Below are 23,398 nucleotides of genomic sequence, written 5' to 3'. Positions count from 1 at the left end.
CTTTTGGCTCGGCTATCCACCAATTTACGATGCGCTGCTGACTCTTCTCTATGCTAGGCATTCTTCACTCATTTCATTTGAGAGCTCTGTGTGGTACAATGCCAGATGTAGACAGACAGACCCAAGGAAACTTTTTTAAAAAGACCATTCGGTAGCCGAAATGGAAGTGGATTTTTTTATAGATTCCAAAACTTGCGGGATCGTTGGAATAAATTCAATAGATGAATTTTATTAAATGTGGAATTTTAAGATGGGATATTATTTTTAGGGTGAGAAAATTTTTCAATAGAACATACTTGATTTAAAAAATAAAAAATAATAAATTGACTATTGGTGAGAATGATATGAAACCTTGAAAAAGCACAAATTAAAGCCAAGACCTTTGCTGATGATTTAATAATGTTTTTCAAAATTTGGTATTTTCTTGAATGAAAATTTTGAGTCTAGTACAGGTTCAAAATTACAGGAGATATTTCCTGTACAAACGGTTCTTATTGAGTTTACCGTATCTTTGAAGTTCGAATGGAATTTTAATTAAGAATTGCGATTTATTGGATAGCGAGATTTCAAATGAAAATTCAAGGGATATTTTTTCAGGAAATTAAATTTCACTTGAAAAAAGTTCGTTTCAATTTTTAAGCATAAAAATTATTCAAAAGAAACTTTTGCTGGAAAACGAGAAGAAATTTTAGTTGATTTAAAATTTAAAATGAGGATTGGTTGGGCTTGGAGACATTTATTTGATAATGATCAGTTGTTATTTAAAGTTTAACTGGAAATGAAAAACCCGAGGGAGTGTTCCATTATAAGGACTGAGAATAAATAAATTTTTTTATTTGTTGGTAGTTTGATTTTAGCAGGAATAAAGCCTGAAAGTTATTTTAAATAGAAAGAAGGGCACGGAGCTGGAGGTAGCTTCTTAAGAATTACAAGTTGAACAAGCTCCTTATCAATGCAAACGATCCGTCTTGTCAAAGTCTGACATGACTTGGTAGTTAGTTTTAGGTATATATATGCGAGTATTATAAATACATAAAGCGTATATACATATACATGTATGAGGGAAGGTAGAAACCCAGGTTGCTCCGGATAGGAGTCTGTTAAAGCACATTTGTATTACCAGCACTGTTACGTTGGTACGAACAGAATGACTAAAAAATATTGTAGCTTTTGGATATCTCCGTTTTTGTGTTTTAACTTTTTACACAGCTCGACTTTTTTTAAAAAATATGAATTATTGAGCTCTCATGAATCATTACAATTTATGAGTTGACGGATGACACCACTGTTCAATATGAAAAATATCTCACGGGTCAGTAAGATTTTTTATTCTTCGTTGTTTTCAATCACGTCAACACAATAAAAATATATGCGTTTTTTTCTTCCACACGAAACCACAATAAATTTTTTTTACTTTTCAGATAATTAAAAAAATTGTAATTAAAGTAATTAAAAATAAAACTACTTTATTTTATTATTTTTGAAACAATAATTTCAAAATTTTCAATTCACGCCTTCGTGAATTTCAAATGGGAAAAAAAATAATTGTGATTGACCAAGTTTTTCAAGAATTACTGTGATTACACCCATTCGCAAATAAACCAATTGACGTCCACGAAAAATTTTTATCGGTCTTTATGACATGACAACATCAATCAAAAAATTGAGCCAATATCGAGTTTATTTATTCTCGTGTCCGCTTACTAGTGTTCATTTATGTTTGATGTATAATAGAGTTAGAGGAAAAAATAAAGTTTGTTTTTTCTCAGCTTCATACAACTTTTTACGTATAAAAAAATATTTTTAAATAAAATGAACCTTGTATTATGAAAAATGGGATTATGAGGCGTGCACTTTTGGATTTTCCAAACTTTTAACTGATTCTATAGATATTAAAAATTAAGTGACATAAGTATACTTAAAAAATAAATTTTTTGCAATCCTGATAAATATTTTTCGAGTAAATTTTAATAAAAATTATTTAAACAATAGTTGATAAGCTGAAAATATTAAAATTAAAATTTACAAAAATACTTTATAGCAAGTTTGTGATAAGAATTATGAAAGTAAATATCGATTAATTCAGAATATTAATCACACAAGTAATTAATTCCGTTGAGACAGGGATTTGAAGTTAAGTCGACACGTAGTTGCCATCAGAATCTTCCAGTGAAACTTTAAAAGTTAAAGCTTCTTGATCCTTACTTTTTAGATTACTTGTGCTTGTTAGTTCCCGAATCAATTTTTCTTTATATTTAATATTTTTAAAATTATTAGTTTTGAACCGATTTATCTGTACAGTAAATCATAAATGGATTTCGGATGTATCAAAATAGATTTAATATTTGAAGGTTAAGAAGCTTACGAAAGAACTTTTCAAGAAGTGAATAAAGTTTGCGCTTTAATTACAGATACTTTTTAAAATAAAATATTTAAGCGGTTTATTAAAATTTGTTTTTTTTTTTTATGCAAGTAAAAATGTGACCTAATTAAAAATTCCATTAGAGTAAGAGTGAGGAAGTGTACCAGAATATATTTGATGGCATATATTTGATGTAATAATGGATATGATACCGAATACTGAAACAAAAGACTGTAATTTTTAAAAAATAAATCCCTTGAAATAAGACTGTCTTATAATGATTTGTTTGTTATATTTTTTGTTGTCACAGAACACTATCACATATTTGTCGGGGACCTGAGCCCGGAGATTGAGACGCAGACATTGAGAGAAGCCTTCGCTCCATTTGGGGAAATCTCGTAAGTTTTTGTTGGATTATTTAACACCTAATGCCAACCATCTGTTCAACACTACTTTTTGTGAAATAGTACACATAAATATACAGGAAAACCCGGATGAGATAATACACCGTTTTAGGAATAGACAATGTTTTTTGCGATGAATTTAGTTTGAAAACGCACACCTCAAAATTACAACTATTTTTTATTCTGATTATTTAAGTGCTAAATCTTGCGACACTGTATATCCTAAAATACTAAAGATAGATCCATGGTATAAAAACATTATGTGTCAGAAATTTCTTAAGCTACAACTTTTAATTCATATAATTTTTTTTTAAAATCAATATTTTAAAAGTTATGTCTATTTTTAGTGATTAGACAAAGATTTTTTATTTTTCACTTTGTGAACACTAAAAAAAGGCGATTTTTTGGAATTATAAAAAAAACTACTAAATCAATTGTTTTGAAATTTTAAGAGCTTATTTATAAATATTTTAAGAATACATAGTAAAATTTTTGAAGAAAAAAATTTAATATTTTTCGAGTTATCCGTGTGTAAAATTACTCTTTAAATGATTTAAATTATTTCACAGAACAAATTGAAATAGACTTTCACAAGCCATCAAAAAATTAACAACCAAAATAAGTAAGTACACCCTTAAAATGAAACCGACTTGCGTTGAGGTGTGCATCTCCGTCACTACAAAAAATATGAACAAAAAATTCTTATTTAAACCCCGGGTTTCCCTGGAACAATATTCCGAGAAATAACACTCATAAAATATAACATTACATAATATAACAGGGAAAACTCTCGTCGCAGTTTAATTAAGTTTTGGTCTGTCCATACTTATTTGTTTACTTCTCGTAACATCAAATTACCATTCTGAAGTTAAAAAAAAAATATAAACTGGAACTAAATAAAAGTAGGTGAGTAAAAAATATCGTGATAATGATTATAATCATAATAAACTATTAAAACTAAAAACAACAATGGATTGATGAAAAATATTTAATTTCATCCGCTAGAACAAAAATCGACCAAAAAAATGTGTAATGAGTGGTTCTGTTGAAAAAACTACATAAAAATATTAGATACCCGCAGAGTTCTTATTTTTGTTTTTGTTGTTGTTTCTGTTTCTGTCATCATTATTATTACTACTGATGTTATAATAGCTACTATTATTCTTGTTATATTGTTATTATTGTTGTACATCCTTCCGGGGGCATGGAATCATTATCAAGAGAATCTGTCCATAAGAGAATCAATTTTTATTTACACGGTGAGTTTATTCGTGGTTACAAAGTCCACAACAAGTAGCTCTGAATTTTAAATTCGCTAATAATTTAATTTTTTATTTTTTCATTTATTTACTTTGAAATCTTTTTGTAATTTTTACCCGCACAAGTAAATAAATTAAAAATTTTTTTAATGGTATTTTATTACTCACTTAACTCATGCTTGATAGTACAACTTTTAAACTAATTTCAACTACAAAAGTTTTATTATAATTAATTATATTCAATTATTATTGATTTTATAAATATGTCACTTGACTTTAATACCACTAACTTTTGAAACTAAATTGCATTTTTTATTATCGTTTATTCACACGGCCTGACATTCAGAATGTTTATAGAATTTTTAGTCGATTGTTTTTTTTAATCTTAATTTTTTAACATCCTTAATCAGTTGGTCTATTATTATTATTATTATTATTTTTGTTGAGATTATTAATCTATTAATTGTGTTAAATTCGGTAGAAAAAGAATCAATAAGTAGAGTAGAATATTATTCTTACAAAACTCTCGATCATTTATAAAATGTGCATTTAAATGTCAGCTTGAAAGCTCCTAAGAAAAATATCAATCACTATTAATTTCACTCTTCATTTGATTTCGTTTTTTTTTTTTTTTTAGTCAAGTCCGCTAGTTTTTGACACTCGACATTTCTACTTCATCAATCCGCCAGTTATATCAAATGTAATTAATTTTTGAAAGCTTGTTGAAAATTAGACCGAAGCGTTGATGGTTGAAGATTTATAAAATTTCTTTTTTGAAAGAACAATTTTTTTTTTTAATTTTTTCTCAATTTTGAATGAATTTTAAATAGAACTTGCTTAAATCAATTTAAAACTTCCTCTTAAACACGTAAAAAAAAAATGAAAAATACCGACGACCGGATTCGAACCCTGGCCCCCCGCGTGTCAGATTATAGGTGTTACCTTAGCGCCACGGCAAAAAATTGAGATAATTTTTTTTTGAAAAATTTTTTTTCACAAAATTTCGATTTAATACACTCTGTTCATTGGTGAGAAAATAAATTGGGAATTCAATTTCGATATCTTTCTAAAGTGCAATAATTGAATCGCCTAGTTTTTATCTCTTAAAACAAGATAGTTTTTTATCAATGCAAGCAAATAAAGGTGATTGACCCAGAAAAAAAAAACAAAACTCGACCTCTAAGCTGCATAATTCTCATTTAGCAACTTTCCTACTATCGGTAATAAACGAGAGTATTTTACGAGTAGATTTATTGTACCGTATGACCTATAGATACAATTTGAAGCACACCCATAAAATTTCGTATTTAAGGTGTGTAATAGGTATATATGTATACAGATAATCGAAACCAGTGATCCAGAAGTCTTGATTTCCGTTGTAGGAATACCTTATCCACACATGCACATACATATAAAATTCAGCATTGAACATTGAACATCACATAGATAGGTGAGTGTGTAGTCAGAGAGACGAAGACGAGGTACAGTAATACTTGGTAAAAGGAAGCGTTGTCAGAATTTTAATTTTGAGCTTCGGGCCGGGAATAGGAGTGAGATACCGATGGTTAGACTTCTGCTCGCCAGCAAAACCAGGAATAGTTCGCAGGAGTAGAGCCTTTGGCGGAGATCTGGAACTACATAACTATATATATCCAACCGAATCACCCGTGCGTCTGCATCCGCGACCACCTCTCGACAAACTGACCTCGTAAACTTAACCCACCCATTTCATCGCCCGTCGACCGACGCTCTACTCGTACTTGCTCTACACCACTCGGTAGAGCAAGTACTAGAACGTTACGGGTCTCATCCCCTTTCGATCCTTCCTTCCCAACCAGCCCCCCAACTCCCCGGCACCAAATAGCCCAAGAGAATTCGCTTCACCGGAGCTCTGTGACATAGTTATGACCGTCTTCAACTTCTATATACAGATATGTACATATACTCACATATATACATACATATAGCTCATCACTGCCTGGAATATTCAGTTTTACTCGTTTATCACTACCTCCCGAATTCACGTCAACTTTAAGATGAAAAATTTTACCTTATTTTACTTTACTCAACTTTTTTATTAGCCCAGTCCTGTTTATTTTTTTGTTTTATCGCCTCTTACTGTTTTTCACCTAATTTTCTCGTCCGTTTCATTGTATTATTCTTTGTTTCTTTATTATTTATGGAAGGGTAAAAGATGTGATACTAAATTGATGGGCTTTTGTAACCGGTGATGATAAAACCTTGTTTTTTTTCCTTGTGTTGGGCTAAATAAAATACGGGATGGTATTAAACTTTTGATGACGGCTAAAAATTGTTATCACTTTTTTTTTTTTTTTTTGATAAGGAAGATCTTTTGTGATCATATATGTCCACGTGTGACAATTTATAATCATGTATGATAATATAGATAATCAAATGTGACAAATGTAAAAAATTCTATGAGAATCAAATTAATCTCTTACGCTCAAACATGTCCGGAAATGCCCAAACACAACTCCTGTTAAAAGCGGAACTCAAAATTCCAATTTTAAGAGGTCTGTCACGGAAGTTACATTTTGACACACCCTAGAGATCATATATAAATTTTTTCTTTCATAAATTGAAATTTTTTATTAATAAAATTAATAAACTTATTGAATGTAAAAAAATCAAAAAATTTGAAGAGATTCTCTAGACTAAATAAAATTTATTTTCCCGAATAAATATGATGACTTGACTTTTAGTTAGAAAATGAGTTAAATATTAACATTTTAATTTTCATATTATTTAAAAATAACGTTAAAAATAATTGAATACGAAAATTATTCGTATTTTATCATACAATAATAGTTGAATCAATAAAGTAATTTATTTTAACAATGAATAATGAATATTGAATAATAAAAAAAATAAATAAAATTTGTTTTTACGGCATTCATACATTATAAATTCGTACAACATTAACCTTTTATTTTTATATTTAAAGTTAATTAATTCAATGCCATTTCAATTTCCATTCGTTCGTTGTACATTTTATCGATGCAATTGTATTGTTATTATTTTTTTTATTATTATCATTTTCATTATGAGGGCATCATTATTATGTTTTTTAAGCACAAACAGCGCATATGTTGATTACACGAAATATCGAGCTACGAGATCTAGGATGAAAGTAAAGTGCATTGGATATTCTCTTTACTGCTGAGTGGAGCCAGCAACCCATCACCGATGCTGTTTGTCTCATACCTGACAAATGAGAGTACTTGTGAACAAACGGGGACAAAATGATAACCAAAAAAAAACTATTAAAAATAAACTGAGATATGAAAAATAGAGCGATCGAGTAAAAAGTCAAAAGAGCAATATTTTTAAACAAATATTGTCATTTATATAAATTTATTATTTATACAAGCTTCTCCATTACTCACCCTATATATTTTCATATTGTCGGGGCATAAATTCTGTTATAAAATGTTTATCGATATAAATGTTCTTTTATTACTTATTATATTAATAAATATCAATATAAATATCTTTTGCACGATTATATACATATTTATTCACTTACTCCATTTTAATAATTTATTATTATTATTATATTATACATATTTTTTATTATCTCACTTTGTTCACTTTCTTTGGTTGATTTTTTACGTCCATAGCTCCATTTATTTTTTTTTTTTAAGTATAATTCAATCTTTTATAACAATTATCAGTTGATTTTTCATAAAAATGTTTTTAATAATAATATTTTTAAGACTAAAATGAATTTTAATTAGCTGAAACAAGATTAAAATTTGATAATTTAAAAAAAAAATTTTTAAAATCTACTCTAAATAAACCATAAAGAGACAATCCATGAATGAAAAAAATAAATAAATAAATAAGACGTAAAACTTTAGACTTTAAATAAAAGTACTTTTAACGGGAAAAAATAAATGGAGCCTGGGAAAAAATAAACAAAATTTTTCTATTTCCACAGTAATGACTTTAAAAAATTTTTATAACTTTTTTTATTATTATTATTTAGCTCTATTGTGAAATGTATACCTTCTTCAAAAGACCGATTAGCACTTAAACTGACAATGCGAGAATACGAAAAGTAAATGTGAAATAAAAATGACAAGGGTGAGACCTTTTGACTTGTCTAGGTATAGCTCGCCCATTCATACTCCCTGAATATAAAAGTCTTAGAGTATACGAGTTTAACGTCAGAAAAAGAGAGAGAGAAAAAGGGTAAGAAGGTGCAGCTACATTTAAAGCTGAAGAAACTCAAGTTGAAGTTTAAAGTTTAGTTTGTATTATATGTGCAGTAAAGCAAATATATATGTATATATAGATATATATTAGACGAGAACAGCTAGAAAAGTAAAGGTAGAGAGCGGGTGTGCTGTCCAGCTGAAATATTCAAGTTACTCGACGGCACAATGATACGTGTCTCTCTTACCTTCCGGTCTTTAGTTACTTTCTTGTACAAAGCTCGATGGCTTGCAAGCACTTGGGACTTTTAAAAGAAACGATGTGATGTCATAACAGACATAAAAACTATTCAGTACTTCCCACCCCCACCTTCTCTTCCACACGTCTATCTCTTTATTTTTTATCCACGTGCATTATATATTTATTTATGTATAAACGCGTGTCTACATCTATACATCAGTATTTTTATTTATATTCTATTCGTATTTAATATTTATACAAAATCTAGATCATATATATATATGTATATACAGAAGGATTTTAAATTCAGGACTTTTAAGTAGCACCACATAAAGTTAACTGATAAAAGAAAGTGTCTTGTATGTTTACTTTATAAAATTTTTCACTCACGTTCTTTACTTTTTTTTATTTGCTATAATTTAATTCGCTTCAACATTCAAGTGATGTATTCAAATATTCCCAAGAGTATGAAGTATAACGTGTTGCTGACATAAAAACGAATAATTATATTAATATTTTTCTATTCGCATTATGGAAAACGGAAAAATGCCACAACCTTTTTAGATATTGGACATTTAATGTTATATTATTATTTTTTTTTTGTAAATTTGTCTTTGAGCTTTTTTTCAACTCTCATTAGATATAAATACATATTTGGTTCCATATAACCATCCATTTTTAGTCAACATCCAGACTAAAGAAACAAATTTTTTAATGAAATAACAAATGTTTTGTTGAAATAAAAATAGTTGTTGAGTTCTGAGGGAAAAAGAGATATAAACTTTAGAGGATAAAAATTATCGTGGTAACCAAACAAGAATGTTTAAAACAATTAAGAACCATCAAGTTAAATTGATTTACGGGTATCTATACACCTCGAAGACGCTCTACTTGATATTCATAGTCGCAATGTTAAATCTAAAATCTAAAATGTAGAATATCGAATTTATTACAATATTTTAGAGTTCATAACTCTTCCTCGATGGATTTTATGTACATCCTTCCGTCTGGGCTTTTAAAATTGCTGAACCTCAAGCCAAGTATGGACAAAACAATTTTTTTTTTTTTAAGTATAATTTTGATGGTGAATGAAGCATAGAGAAATTAAATTTTAGAATTACAAAACAAATTAAATAATTTAATATAGTGGCCAAATCCCATCCCTTCTTCACCGGAGATACATGTTTATTCCTAACTACGTTTGGAAGATGCAAAATGTCAAAGTTAATACTGGGCAGTGTTATTATTATTATTATTTTTATTATTATCATTTTAATTATAAAAGTACATGTACTTATAGTTAATATGGAATAGTTGAATCTCTGTATACATAAAAGATGTGTATTAGATATATAGATATATAGTCACATATATATATGAGAATAAACATACATTTATAAAGCACACATGTACCCAGGCTATTAGTTAGACTAGCCAAAGTAGAGAGCGGTTTACGAAGCTCGGCGAACATGCACACAATAGCAATCGAGCGTAGGAAACAAGCGAAAACACATTTGTGGATTTTCAGTAGGTCCATTCAGGTCGTGGGACACACGGAAACACTCGAATGTTGGAAAATGAACGGTCTGCGGTTCTGCCAGCAGTACTCAACGATCTGATAGTTATCGAGTGCACCTCCGATTGCCGATCCTAATTCCCCCAGCCTATTCCGAACACGTGGATTTAACTTTGGACCTCCCTTTTTATTCCCTTCACTCGTCGCTGCTTTTTTTTTTTCCCCGGTGCTTTTTTTGTCAATCGATGACCACGATAGCTGATCAAAAAGTTCAACTAATTGTTCAAGTACCCGACTATTTCCGAAACTAACGTTTTAATTAAAACCAACACTCGTTAGAAAAATTATACTGACGATAATGCCTCTCTATTTTTTATTGTTTTAATTAATAAAATTTATCTACTGTCACCTGTCAATTACTTGCGATAAAAATACATCTAAATTTAACGATTCTACTGTTATACTGTTACTTCCGTTTTATTTAAACGATCTAACCAATTGACCGGAAAAATAGGGTCAAATTTAATTGTTAAGTGCAGTGAATTATTTTTGCAATTTTAAATGGATTTTTAGTTATTGGAAAACTTTTACTGCACTGAAAAAAAAAAAAAAAACTATTCGAGTTAAGTAAAATATTGTGCTAAAAATTTTAAAAAGCTCAGTTTGAATAAATTTAAGAAATTCTCACAGAAAAAGAGGTTCACTTGAGCCAAGAAAATATTTTTCTTCCTAATTATTTTCTTGAGCAAAAAAAAAAATTTTTTTTAAATCAATTTTTAATAAAATTTTTCAATCAAAACAATCAATTTTCTTCAAAATAATTTCTTCCTTATCAACAATATTTCCCTCGAATCAACAAGTAATTTTTTTTCAGTATATTTACTGTACAGACGTTTAATTGAATTAAGCAAACATTTGTACGGACCAAATATGTATTATTTGTGTATTTTGGGTGAGATTATTTCCATAACTCTATACAATTATTCATTTACTTGACACATTTACTTGAATGAAGAAATGTTTACTTTGCAAATACTAAAATTTCCATGAATTAACTTAAATGAAATATATTCAAAACTTTGAAATTTGAAAATAACATTATTTCCTATCAATTATAGAAAGCATTAATGATAATTTGATCATTTTCAGTCAAAGTTCCTCTCCATAATCCATGCAATTGATTTTAAAATTCAACTCAGTCTAATTTTATTTTCGAAAACTGTAACTGTAATTCACAACCGTTAATCTATTGATTAACATATTATATTATACACGTTATATGTCATAGAACATCAAAATGTATGTACAAAATGTAATTACACTCCATTTATTCAGAGCTTCATAATGAAGTAATAATTTTAAAATTAACTACAGATATGAATTATAACTTTTTATTAGCGTTATCAAACTTTATTACGTAGGAACTTTATCATTCTATTTAATTCTGGCGAACCGGTTTTTAAATTTTAAAAAGTCAATTAACAACATACATTAAAATTTACACCAGTGTAATAATGTTTAATAAATCTCGGCTGATAAATTCAACTGTTCAACTAAAATTATTTTAAATAATAAAAATAGTTGTTTATATAATATTAATTTAAATTTATTTTGCCTCGGGCTTGAACTCGAATCCACTGTTGTTAAATATTCAAAATTACAAGTAAAGTATACTACAGCATATTCGAGATAAATCGCCTGAAACAATTATTTTTTAACTGTGTAATATTGAATTCAAAATATCGAACTTTATATATATATATATATAAATTTTCCTTTTTATTATTTCGCTTCGACCGATTTAAAATGACCACACATTGCGGATTAAGCCTTGGGGGCGACATCTACTACGCACGCGCATTTCCGGTAAATTAATTTTTGATTAAAGAGAGACCGGGAATTGAGAGAAAGACCAACGGAATAGGATTGAGAGAAGGAAACCAGATATTTATTAGGAGGAAAGAGAAAGAGAACACAAGTTTTCGTTAATGAAACATGGCCGTTTATGTGTACTCTGGTACGTGTATGACGCTCACGTACTATATATATAGTTTATTTGGCGTGACTGTTATTATGGAGAACTATGGGACAAAAAATAATAAAATAATTCACCGATCGATTCGAAACTCTGCACTCTACACATTCAACATTATACATTATACATAATATCCAATTTCTGTTGGGATTAATACTGAATTCCGGTTATAAATCAAATTGATTGTAACAGCAATATTAATATCTCAAATACTGGTTATCATAAATTGTTATGGATTATTTAATTCTCATATTTTGGATTTAATTAATCACATTTGCTAAATACATTTTTGGTTTATTAACAAATTCATTTCGGGGATTGCATTTTTAAAGTGGTTTTTATTTTATTTATTATTATGATTCTGTTGAAAAAATTATTGTCCAATATTTATGTTTAAATTTTTCGAACAAAATTAATATTGAAAATTTCCGACAGATGGCGCACACTCGCTAAATTTTCTCCCAACAGGAAAGTTAAACTAATGATATTTAGTTCTAGAATGAAATAATTTTTTTACTATCCGAAAAAGCTTATCCGACATTGATTATTTATTCTGATCAACTACTGAGCTAATTTTTGTTTAATAAAGCGTATAATTGTTTTTTTATACTTATCATAGCCTACGATAATATATCTGACTATATATGACCATATCAATATATTTTTTAGCGGGTGTATAAAATACGTTTTAAAAATTATAACTACAATAAATAATTTTTGTCCAATTTTGTCAAATTTCCGTAAATGTTTCATTAAAAATTTTATATAGTTCATAATAAATTTTTACATACATTTCATAGCTTTTTTTTTCATTATTATTTTACATACAATTAATTTATTTTTTGTACTTCACTATATTTTTTTCATGGGAGATGAACAATGGCGTTTAAACATTTTAAAGTCGGATGATAGGAGTTTGAGAACACTTTGTCGTTTTATAATTAATTAAGCGGTAATGTGGTTTAATTTAGTCGATACATTCAATTTTATGATCAAATTTATCAGGTACTTATAAAGAAATCGCTAAACAGGATACATATTTTACCGGTACTCTTATTATTTTATAATCAATTGGCTTTAAATTACCAAGCTGTTTACATTAAAAAATAAAGCCATTGTTACATAAAATTGAATTCCCATCGCTTATTTTAAATTGTAGTATGCATATGATTATATCGATCAGCATATTGCGAGAGAATTTCTATAGATCATCTTTTCGTCAATAAAAATGATTTATAAGTCTATTGTACGAACAAATGTGCTTTAAAATGGCTATATTTTCCTATTGATTTCAAATTTATATAAATTTATCGTCGCCTGAACTGAATAAAATATTTCAAAGACGAGCGTAGAATTTTTTCTTAAATTTCAATGGTCGATTTTTCGGTGATAAATGTCTAAAATTTTTGGTTTCAGTGACTTTTGAAGTTTAGTTTTAGTTTCACAGTGAAGTTATCACAAGATGATAAAAGACTTTTTCGTCTGCCATTCCCTGTGCAAATATTTCCGGGTCATATTAATACACTGATCTTGATCCGATGAAGAGCATAAATAAATATATCGGGTTTGTGGTTTAGATTAACAATCTATTTATAAATGTATCGGGTGTTTTTAAATGCTTTTAAAATATTTTTAATTGAATTGAAAATAGAATTTACAATAAATAATTAACAGAGTGCTCAAAAATTTAGACAGGAAAAATATCGTTGGTTAAAAAATATGATTCCAAGAGAAATCTCGTATTTTGATTCAAGAATTTTTTGTCTTTAAATTCTTAGACTTAGTAAATAAATAGAAAAAATTTTTAAATCAAGTAAAATTGACTTAACTAATACAAACTTTATTCCAAAAATTTTCTGCCTTATTCAAAATAGAGAAATTCTTTATAATAATTTTTTTTTGTTAGTTTTTTGAAAATAAATATTTTAATTTGAATTAATTCAATTTTAATAAATTTTATTTAGCAGAGTTGGTCATTCATAAATTACATAGCTTGAAATATTTAATAGAAATCATAATAATAATTGAATAAACATAAAAAGTGAATACGGAATAATTAATGAGTGCATACTTTCATAACTAAAAGCATCGAATCACCTGAGCAATTATTAATTACCATATCGGATAATTTATAAAATATTAAAAATAAAAAATAATTGAAGTGTTTATTTACTCGTTGCATGTTAATCGCTCGAATAATTCTCAGCATTGAAATAAAATAAAAACGATAATTAAAATCAAATAATGATGACAATAATAAATAATAATGTAAATAGATTATTTCATAAAATGTTTATTATAAAATATTATTTCTATGGTAAAAAAGTAAAAATTAAAAAGCTAGAGATGGAGATGATGATGATGATAATAATAATAATGATAATAACGAAAAATACTGTCGAAATGTCGTTTGTAGTTAAGCATCGTGCAAACCATGCAAATATAAACGGACACAAGAGAATTAATTGGTCGCATTTCGCGGGTAATCAAATTTCAGCAGGCACGTGAATATTGCGACTGAGAGCGAGCGAACACACAGTGTAAATTGTTATTGCACACATTTCTCTCATAACAAGGATTATCCTGATGGAAAATGTTTTCGCACTTTTACGCGTATACGAGAGGTTATTAAACACTCTCTTCCTCTTTCGGTCTGTCTCTGTTAATTTTTATCTTACTTGCTCTCGCATCCTCTTGATTCCTCTTTCACCGCGGCTCGATAGCCTTTCTAATCTTTTTGACTAGTATATTGTGTGCATACAGTGGATACATATACATATACATATGGATATACGGCTTTTAAAATTACGCATCGAAATCAATGAGAGGAATTTAAAAATTTACACCTTTATCATGGATTTAACTCCCATTAATTATTCCCTATTTAATACCATCCCGGATTACAATCGGCTAAACCATCTTATAAATTACCTCCCAAAGATATTCCGACGATTAAAACAAAAATTACTTTTTATCGCTTTCACACTTTTTTTAATTTCACCATTTTCTAGCATTTTTAGACCCTAATAAAATTTTATGCTTTAAATCCGAATATTTTTTTTTTATTACTGAGATATTTAGCTCATTAAAATGGATTTTTTATTACCGTGCAAAATTTTGTTCAAATTTAATACAATAAAATTTCGGACCGATAAAAAATATGCTGTAAAAAAATGCGAGTGAATTTTTTACTCTCATCCTTGGAGTACATAGTTTCTATACTAAAATTAATTCTTATTAGCTCAAACAAATATCAAATGCAAAATTACTAACAAATATTCTAAATTTTATTTACATTTTTCAAAAAATGCTACTTCCGAAAAATAAAAAAAATATTTTTGCAAAAGTTTTCAAATATTAAAATTTATTTGATTAATATTTTTATATTCATAAAAATTCTAAACTTCACAAAAATTTCATCACAACCCTAAAAATTCCCCAAATTCATATTATAAAATTTAGACCAGTTTTGAAAAAATATTAAAATTAAAAATATCCGGTTTGTATGTCTAAAAATAAAAATTCTTTTTTTCCTCTATAGACTGAAACTGATATTAATTTCGCAACTGACATTTACTCGGAACAAATAGCAAACAATACAACCAAACAACTCAAAACAAAATCTATAATAGCGGTATTTTTTAAGCAAAACAATCGAAACATTTTATTTGAGAAAACTTTTATTTTACTTTCCCAGTAAAAAAAAAATGTAAAGCAAACTTTTCATCGCATATAAATATAAGTAGTGATTGATTGAGTTGTGATATTAAAATAAACAAACAAAAAAGGTAAAAAAGGGTGATTCAAGTCTGTAAACAGAGAGACGGTCGTTAGCATCTTGTCCCGTGTGCCACACAGCTGGATCGATTATTTGTTAGCTAGTCGCCAAGTGAGCAGTTTAGCCATCCTATTATCACAGCGCATCCTGCTTGCGCGTACTCGTTTTCCTCATGAGTTTTCTCCATTCATTGATTAAACAATAAAGGATAACATGTGTTTATACATGTATATATCTATATACCTATCTATCTATACGTACTAGACGACATAAAATTAAATTGCTAAGACTTTGTTTAAACTTTTATTAACGCATTGTCTTATGACTAAAGATAAAATAACAAAGAACCTATTTAATCCGCGAGCTTTTTATTTATGGTGAGACTTAATTTACTTTCACAATAACTAAAAATAATAATAATAATGATTTAATTATAACAATAAATAACAAATAAAAAAAGTTGCTTATTGAATCGATAAATAAATAAATATAAACTGATACTTATAGAACAATTTATATTTTTTGTTACAGAGACTGCAGAGTTGTCAGAGATCCCCAGACACTAAAGTCTAAAGGATATGGATTTGTATCTTTTGTGAAGAAAGTGGTAAGTTGACTTTAAGAATAAAATTTTGAATTTCAAATTTATTGTTAAATTTCCTTCAACCGACAGAACAAAAAAATAAATAACTATTTTTGTTTTGTTTTTCACTCGATTTTTATTTCTTAATACTTTCCTATCGACTTTTTACAAAACTTTTGACTTTACTTTTACACTTTTTTAATTGGTTAAAAAACTTTTTAAACTTTTATTTTCACTTAAAAGGTTGTCTGGTCTTTTATTTTTTTTTTTATATCGACAAATTTATCTTTTCATTTATTTAATTTATATTTCTTATCGGTTGAACTTTTTTAAACGTTGTATTGATTGAAAAACCGGATACGATTGTCACGGTTATTATTTTTATTATAATCTATATAATTAGGAGAAAAATAAAAATGTTATCTCCGACAAAAAATAATTTATTTAATAAAATTCTATTTTTGTGAGTAACTTTACACCGAAAAAAGTCAACTTTAAATTCACTCGGATTACGGTCAATTTTTTTATCATTAAAAATTAGTTTTTTAATTTTTTATTCCAACACTCAAAACAAAAATTAAACTTTCAATCTTCGATTTGAAATTTCTTAATTTGAAAATTGCAACCCTGAGTCTTTAAACAAAAAAAAATCATAATAAAGTCGCACAAGAGCTCTAAAGAGGTTTTGGAGCTTAAATAATATTTTATTAATTTTTCCATGTAAATTTATCGTTTTATGGAAAGATAAAAAATGTTCTATCTCGAAGAGAAGCACTTGATGCAAAGCTAAAGCTGTCAGCCATCGAATGCAATTAATTAATAGGACTCGCGGTTCGATACTTGCGAGTTACGACTTTGAGCAAAGACAAATTAAAAAATTTACGAGTTTTTTTATCTGCCGTGACCTGAAACTTTGCTGAATTTCATCTACTTAAATTTCCACATGCAGATTTAAAAGCTCTTAAGCTCGGTTATTTTTTCGATTCCTAGACACTGCTAGCGATACCGACCCGGTCGTTAAAACTTTTATGTATTTTCAAAATTACCAGATAAGCGCCAAGGGAATTAGCTTCGACGAATTTAATAAATAACTTAAAGTAAATACTGACTTATACTGATATTATACGACATCAATGTTTATATTTAAAGCAGACACTTTCTCTATCAAAGTTATAGCTACGACCGATAGACGACCGCGTATGACAGTATGTCGGTCATTCCATAAATATAACCAGACATTTTTTAGGTCGTTCTCACATTTTTTACCAACCTTTTGTTCGCTTGATTTTGGGTTTCTCCTTCGAAAATTACACTTTTTGTGATTAAGTCTTTGTCTAATTTTAATCAAACTTTATTTTTAATTTTTTTTCTTAATTATCAAATTTTTCATTTATTTAAAATTCAGTTATTATTTTTTAATTCAAATAAAAAAAAAAATTATATCGAAAAATAATAAAAACCCGAGATAAAAAATTTCTAATATTTTTATTTATTTAATTTTCTGTGAATCAAATTAGAGAAAAAAAAATTTTTTTTCACAGGAAAATATGTTTTGTATTATTCATTAAAAGAAAAATTATTTAAATTCCTGCAAATACAATTAACAAAAAAATCTAAAAATTAAATACCTGCAAAAAAAATTATCATCTAAAAAAAATTTTTTTTTATAAAATGTACTTCATATTATTAATAAAAAAAATTATTAAAATTTCCACAAAAATAATTAACAGAAAAATTTAATAAAAAGTAAAAAAAAAAAAATTAAACCAGTGTATTTATCTGAATAAGCTGATATAATTTTCCACAATAAGAGTTTCAAAGATAAAAAGCATATATCGAGAGTAAAAAATAAAAAAAGATGAAATAAAAAGCTCTAAAAAATGTTTTAAACGTGGAAAAACAAATAAAAAAGTAAATTGAAGAAATTACAGTGATCTACTTTTAGAATAAAACTTTAGACCCGTTTGAGCCATATATATATATATATATATATATGTATAGATAGTGGCGTATAAGTATGAGCTGAAAATCCGCAACGTAAATTACCGACAAACGCAGATAGTTACGAGCAGGTGATTGAGGAGCTTTTCTCATCCTGGTGAGCGTAGAGAGTACAGAGTACCAAAGTGCTAAGTATGATTGTGTGTATATACATACGTGTAAGTGTATAAGCTCTGTCTGTCAGAGTCTATGTGGATCGGTGTACGTGTGAAGAATAGTGTGAGAGGAGAATAGGGTGAGCCCAGTCGGGTGAGGGGGAGGAAGGAGTATCCGGCTTTTCCTAGGGACTGGCCAAAGGCAGCTGTTTTAATGCCGTATTGATCTGGGCTGCAGCAGTAGCACTAGCTACTCGCAGAACCGTCCGGCCAAGCTTCGGCGCATCCCACGTGTTAAGATTAGATTCCCAAGTAAAGGCTAAGGGGATGCCGTACGAACAAATTTCACGGATACTGCAACTGTTGCTGTTGCTCTTCTATTCCCGGTCCTATTATTCCGATCAACTCATCCTTATTATATATTTTAAATTTTAAATTTCCGATTTCATCATCTTTGTAAATTAAATCCATTTTACCAACAACGACATCATTTTCACGCTCGAAAAAACAACACTAAAAAAAAACGTACTGTCAAAATTATAGAGTTATCTGTTCAATTTACGATTTTACTCTAGTAAAATAAGATATAAGAGTTGAATTTATATTTTTAAAAAAATAATTTTTATATTTTAAAATCTGTCAAATTAAAAATGTAAATTAAAAATTTTAGATTAGAAAAAATGTTAAAATTATTTCTAAATATAACACAAAATGATAGTGTAATTTTTATATGCCCATTTTTGTAATTTTCACGCACAATTTTTGTCCGTGATATTAAATCGACTTTTTTTTTTGTTATTAACTTTAAATGTGATGACACAAATATCGTTAATAGTTAATAATGTATAAGTAACACGCACAGAAGTGTAGACAAGTAGTGGGGAACTTAAACTTAAACTCAATAAATAAGGACGGCTAGTGTATAATTGAGTGCTTATATCCAGGTCTCAATGTTTAACTAAATAAAGTTATTTGAACGCCACGTGTAAGTCAACTTACTGTTTAGCAGTTACTCGTAACCGTAACTGTTGTTGTTGGCTTTGACTTAGTCATTCAACTAGATTGCCCAACTTTTCCATTTTACATTTTCCCTGTACTTATGCTGACACTGCCCACTCGAGGCTCGTCAACTTGTTATTACTTATTTTTATTTTTTTTGATAATTTTTGTCATTTGTTTCATAGATTATTTTTTGCATCAGTACAAGGGTAACTTCAAGTATTGATTTCAATATACATTGCGGAAGGAATGAAAAAATAGAAGTGCATTTTTCAGAGCTACAAAAAATTTAGATATTTGAATCCATTTTTAGGATGAGAAAAATTTATTTTTCTAAAATATTTTTAGCCCAAATTTTTTTTTTTTAAAAAAAGAAATAACGTTAAAATATTTCACATCATGTTAAAAAATTTAAAGTTGTCATTTTATTATTTAAAATAACAATTACCACTCGGCTGTTTATCAAATTAATTAAATTATTAATTAATAAACTCATAAATATAAATACCAATATTTTTTAATTATCAATTAAATAAAATTTAATTGGCCCTATGTCACTAATTATTTTTTATTGTCCTCCCTTCAAACTCGAATGAACAAATATATTCTGCTAATTATTTTATTCGCTCGAACCAAAACAAAAAAAAAATAATTAAATTTATTGTTGAATAAAATCTTTAAATAAATTCACCCGAGATATAAACGCGGTCAATCACACAGGCAAACCCACTTCTTGACAGCCGAGGGTAAAGACTGCAATGTACATTTAAGTTTATTACGTAGATTTTTTCTCTATTTATTTTTCCAGGAGGCGGAGAGTGCAATTGGCGCGATGAATGGCCAGTGGCTTGGCAGCAGAAGCATCCGAACAAATTGGGCGACACGTAAACCACCACCTCCAAAATCCGAAGGTAAATTTATTTATTTTAAACCTTTTTTTCTTTCATTTTCTTTTTCCTCCCTCAATTCTCAATTCTCAATTCTACTTCTTCTCTATTTTTTTTTATATTTTTTCCTTTATATTTGCTTTTGCCTCCTTATTTTGATCAGGCAATCACCAATCACCCATCACCAGTCACCAATTACCAATCAATTCAACTTTCTTCCATTTAATTAATATTTATCAATCAATATATCAATTTGATGCTCTATAAATTACAGAAGTTATTGATAAAGTTTAATTTAATTTTATTTAACGATATATGTATGCAACAAGCTCGATAGACTTTTGTACCAGTACTTTAAAGGCTAAGTGTAGACTGAAAGTGAAGGCATTATTATAATATCCTAAGCGGTTCCCAGACAAAGTTGCTCTTTCTCTCTCTTCTCTTTCTTTTTCTCTCTTTATCTTTATTATTATTATATTTCTTTTTACTTGCTCACTTTTGCCCTCTTATTTTTGTATGCAGTCGACCAACTAATTTCATTTTGCGTACTCTTTAATTAGTATTCCCCAAGAACTTTCAACTTTTTATTAAAAAGCAAAAAAATAATAACAACAACAAAAATATAAAAAATAATAATAATATCTTAAGTAAAGAAAATGCTTACTCGACATAACACGAAAAGTTAAAGCCGAGTTTATAATTTAGACCAACACTTGCATCACTTTGTTCTCTTATTTATTTATTTACTCATTTATTTATTTATACTGACTGTTGTACCTGACGTTGCCGAGTTACAATCATTTTTTTTATTTAAAATAAGTACGATTCAAGTGACTCTAATTTATACTGCTGAGATTTTTATCTTTGTTCCGTAAATTTATAAAAAAAAATATTTCTCGAAATTAAAGCTATTAGAGGTTTAGGTAATTATGTTTTGTCGAAAATATAAGCCCTTATTTTTGATAAAGTGTACTGAGCTTGCTTAAATTTTGAGTGAGTAAGCGATAATTTTATCCAAAAAAACTGGAGTTAAAATTTCAATTTAGGAATTCAAATTAAAATTATCGAATATGTCTGTTGAATTTTCAATCTTTGTTTGGATATAACTAATTTATTACTCTTATAATTTAGATTAATTTTTTATTCGAAATTGATCTGATTTTTTAATCAACAATAAAATATTTTGCAAGTAATGGAAAAAATAAGAGATAGGAACTCAAAACTCATTTTTTAAGTTGAACATAGAAAAACAAATTAACTTGAATTACCCGAGTAGAAATGAAATCGAGTTTTTGGCTAGTAATTGGCCAGTTTACTAAAGGCCATTTACTCAATAGGATTATAGTATGCAGAATTTAAAATAATTCTAAATGTCGACACGGGGTCTGTGTTTTCGAAGTGAATTCTCCTGGTTTAGTTTTCGCCGGTGGTAGTATTAGTGAAGCACAAATATGTATGTACACTTTGATATATATATATATATATATATATATATATATATATATATATATATATATATATATATATACAGACAGAGTAGCCTAAAGCCTATAGACTATTGCGAAATATTAATAAGCAAAACTGGAAACGAAGCATTGAACGTGCGTTGTCGATTGCCTGACTGTATATACGGCAATTCCCCTGCCGACAACACGCTATACCGGCACACACTACACGGCACTCGGTTTGGCTTGTTGCGCCAAGTTTTTGATTGGCTGCATGGCTGCATCATAATACTACTTGGGAATTCACACAAATGCACACAAACCTTCTCTGCGCTGCTCCATTCTGGTGTGGTACTCTACGTTAAACATACACCTACATGCTCTACTCGCGTACACGTATGCGTCTTTAAATAAATTAATAACTATCTGTAGCTGGCTAATAAAACATACACGAGGACGTCGACGTGGACGTAGACGTTAACTATAACTATAACGTGGACGGTAGTTTACACGCACAAGGTGGCATCTAATATGCGGGAGTGTACGTGCGTTTAGAAAACCAGACGGTAAATAAAGAGATTTACGGTCCAGTTAGCTATTCTCTTTGCTTTATTATCGATCCTATAAATCAGATAATTTTTTGATTTTGTCGTTGAATTTTTTTCCTGATTTTATTATTTATAAAGAACCGTATCTCTGGATTTTAATTTAAGCTTCTGTGTATCAATTTTTCATAATAATGTTTGTTTGAATTTTTTTAGAAGTTTTTTAGCTGAAATATTGGAGATATAAAATAATTAAAGCAAATTTAATTTTCTGTAAAAATTATGGAGACTTCTCTTCTTTGTATCGTGTTCATCTACAAACTAACGCTCTAATCTACACCTACGTTTAATTATCCATTTCAGTTTTAATACGCTTATTATGTTCGCGGACGGACTGAAAGTTTTTTTTCCACACCTCACTCTTCACCCTTCACGGGGTTTGTATGCTATTTTACGTCTTTTTTTGAAATAATGTGTTATGTTTCGGAGAAAAAAATTACACGGGAAATTAACGTTTTACTAAGAGGCAAGAGGATTTTAGGGCTTGATGTTTATTATTTTTATTTGAGGGAAGGGTTGGAAATCTCCAAAAATTTTAATAAAATTTTATTATTTGTTAAAATACTAGAGACGATTTTAGTTATTTAGGTGGAAATTTTATTATTTTTCCGACTGCGGGACTTTAAATAATCAGCGACTTGTTTTGCGATTAAAAATCATCGCAAGCTCAAAATTTAAAGACTTCTCGAAGAGACTCATGGAATAAGATTTAACCAGTAGTGGAGTGATGAAACAAGCCGCATAAATTGATGGAAATAAAATTGAAAAAAAAAAATAAATAAATAAAGGTAGAATACAAAAAATAAAGTCTATTGATTCAGATGTAATGTTCTGTCGACGGAAACTTTTGCTCAACTCTCAAGACTATTTTTCGGCGAGTTATCGGCTATCGGATAAAAAATCAGACGGTTTACTTTGACAACCGATTATTCAGCGACTAATGATCTCACTGAAATCAGAACAAGGAGCTTTCAAATCTTTAAGTATTCTCTCCGAGATATCGGCGATTC

At 28.4% G+C, this 23,398-nt stretch overlaps 1 protein-coding gene across 3 annotated transcripts in view; it reads left to right on the top strand.

Moving 5' to 3' along the window:
- The window catches only part of LOC141528481 (cytotoxic granule associated RNA binding protein TIA1-like), a 47,911-nt gene that overhangs the window by 14,512 nt on the left and 10,001 nt on the right, over nucleotides 1–23,398 (top strand). For all 3 annotated transcript variants that reach the window (XM_074244551.1, XM_074244552.1, XM_074244553.1), the window contains exons 2-4: nucleotides 2,673–2,760; nucleotides 16,305–16,380; nucleotides 20,260–20,362. In XM_074244551.1, coding sequence (XP_074100652.1) covers nucleotides 2,673–2,760; nucleotides 16,305–16,380; nucleotides 20,260–20,362 — 267 coding nt within the window. The remainder of the gene's footprint in view (nucleotides 1–2,672; nucleotides 2,761–16,304; nucleotides 16,381–20,259; nucleotides 20,363–23,398) is intronic.

Source organism: Cotesia typhae, unplaced genomic scaffold (assembly GCF_013202065.1).
Source record: "Cotesia typhae breed Kobodo isofemale line unplaced genomic scaffold, CoteBio_Ctyphae contig_43, whole genome shotgun sequence".
Taxonomy (NCBI): Eukaryota; Metazoa; Arthropoda; class Insecta; order Hymenoptera; family Braconidae; genus Cotesia; species Cotesia typhae.
The sequence above is the reverse complement of the archived record's forward strand: the minus strand, read 5'-3'. Positions and strand labels throughout refer to the sequence as shown.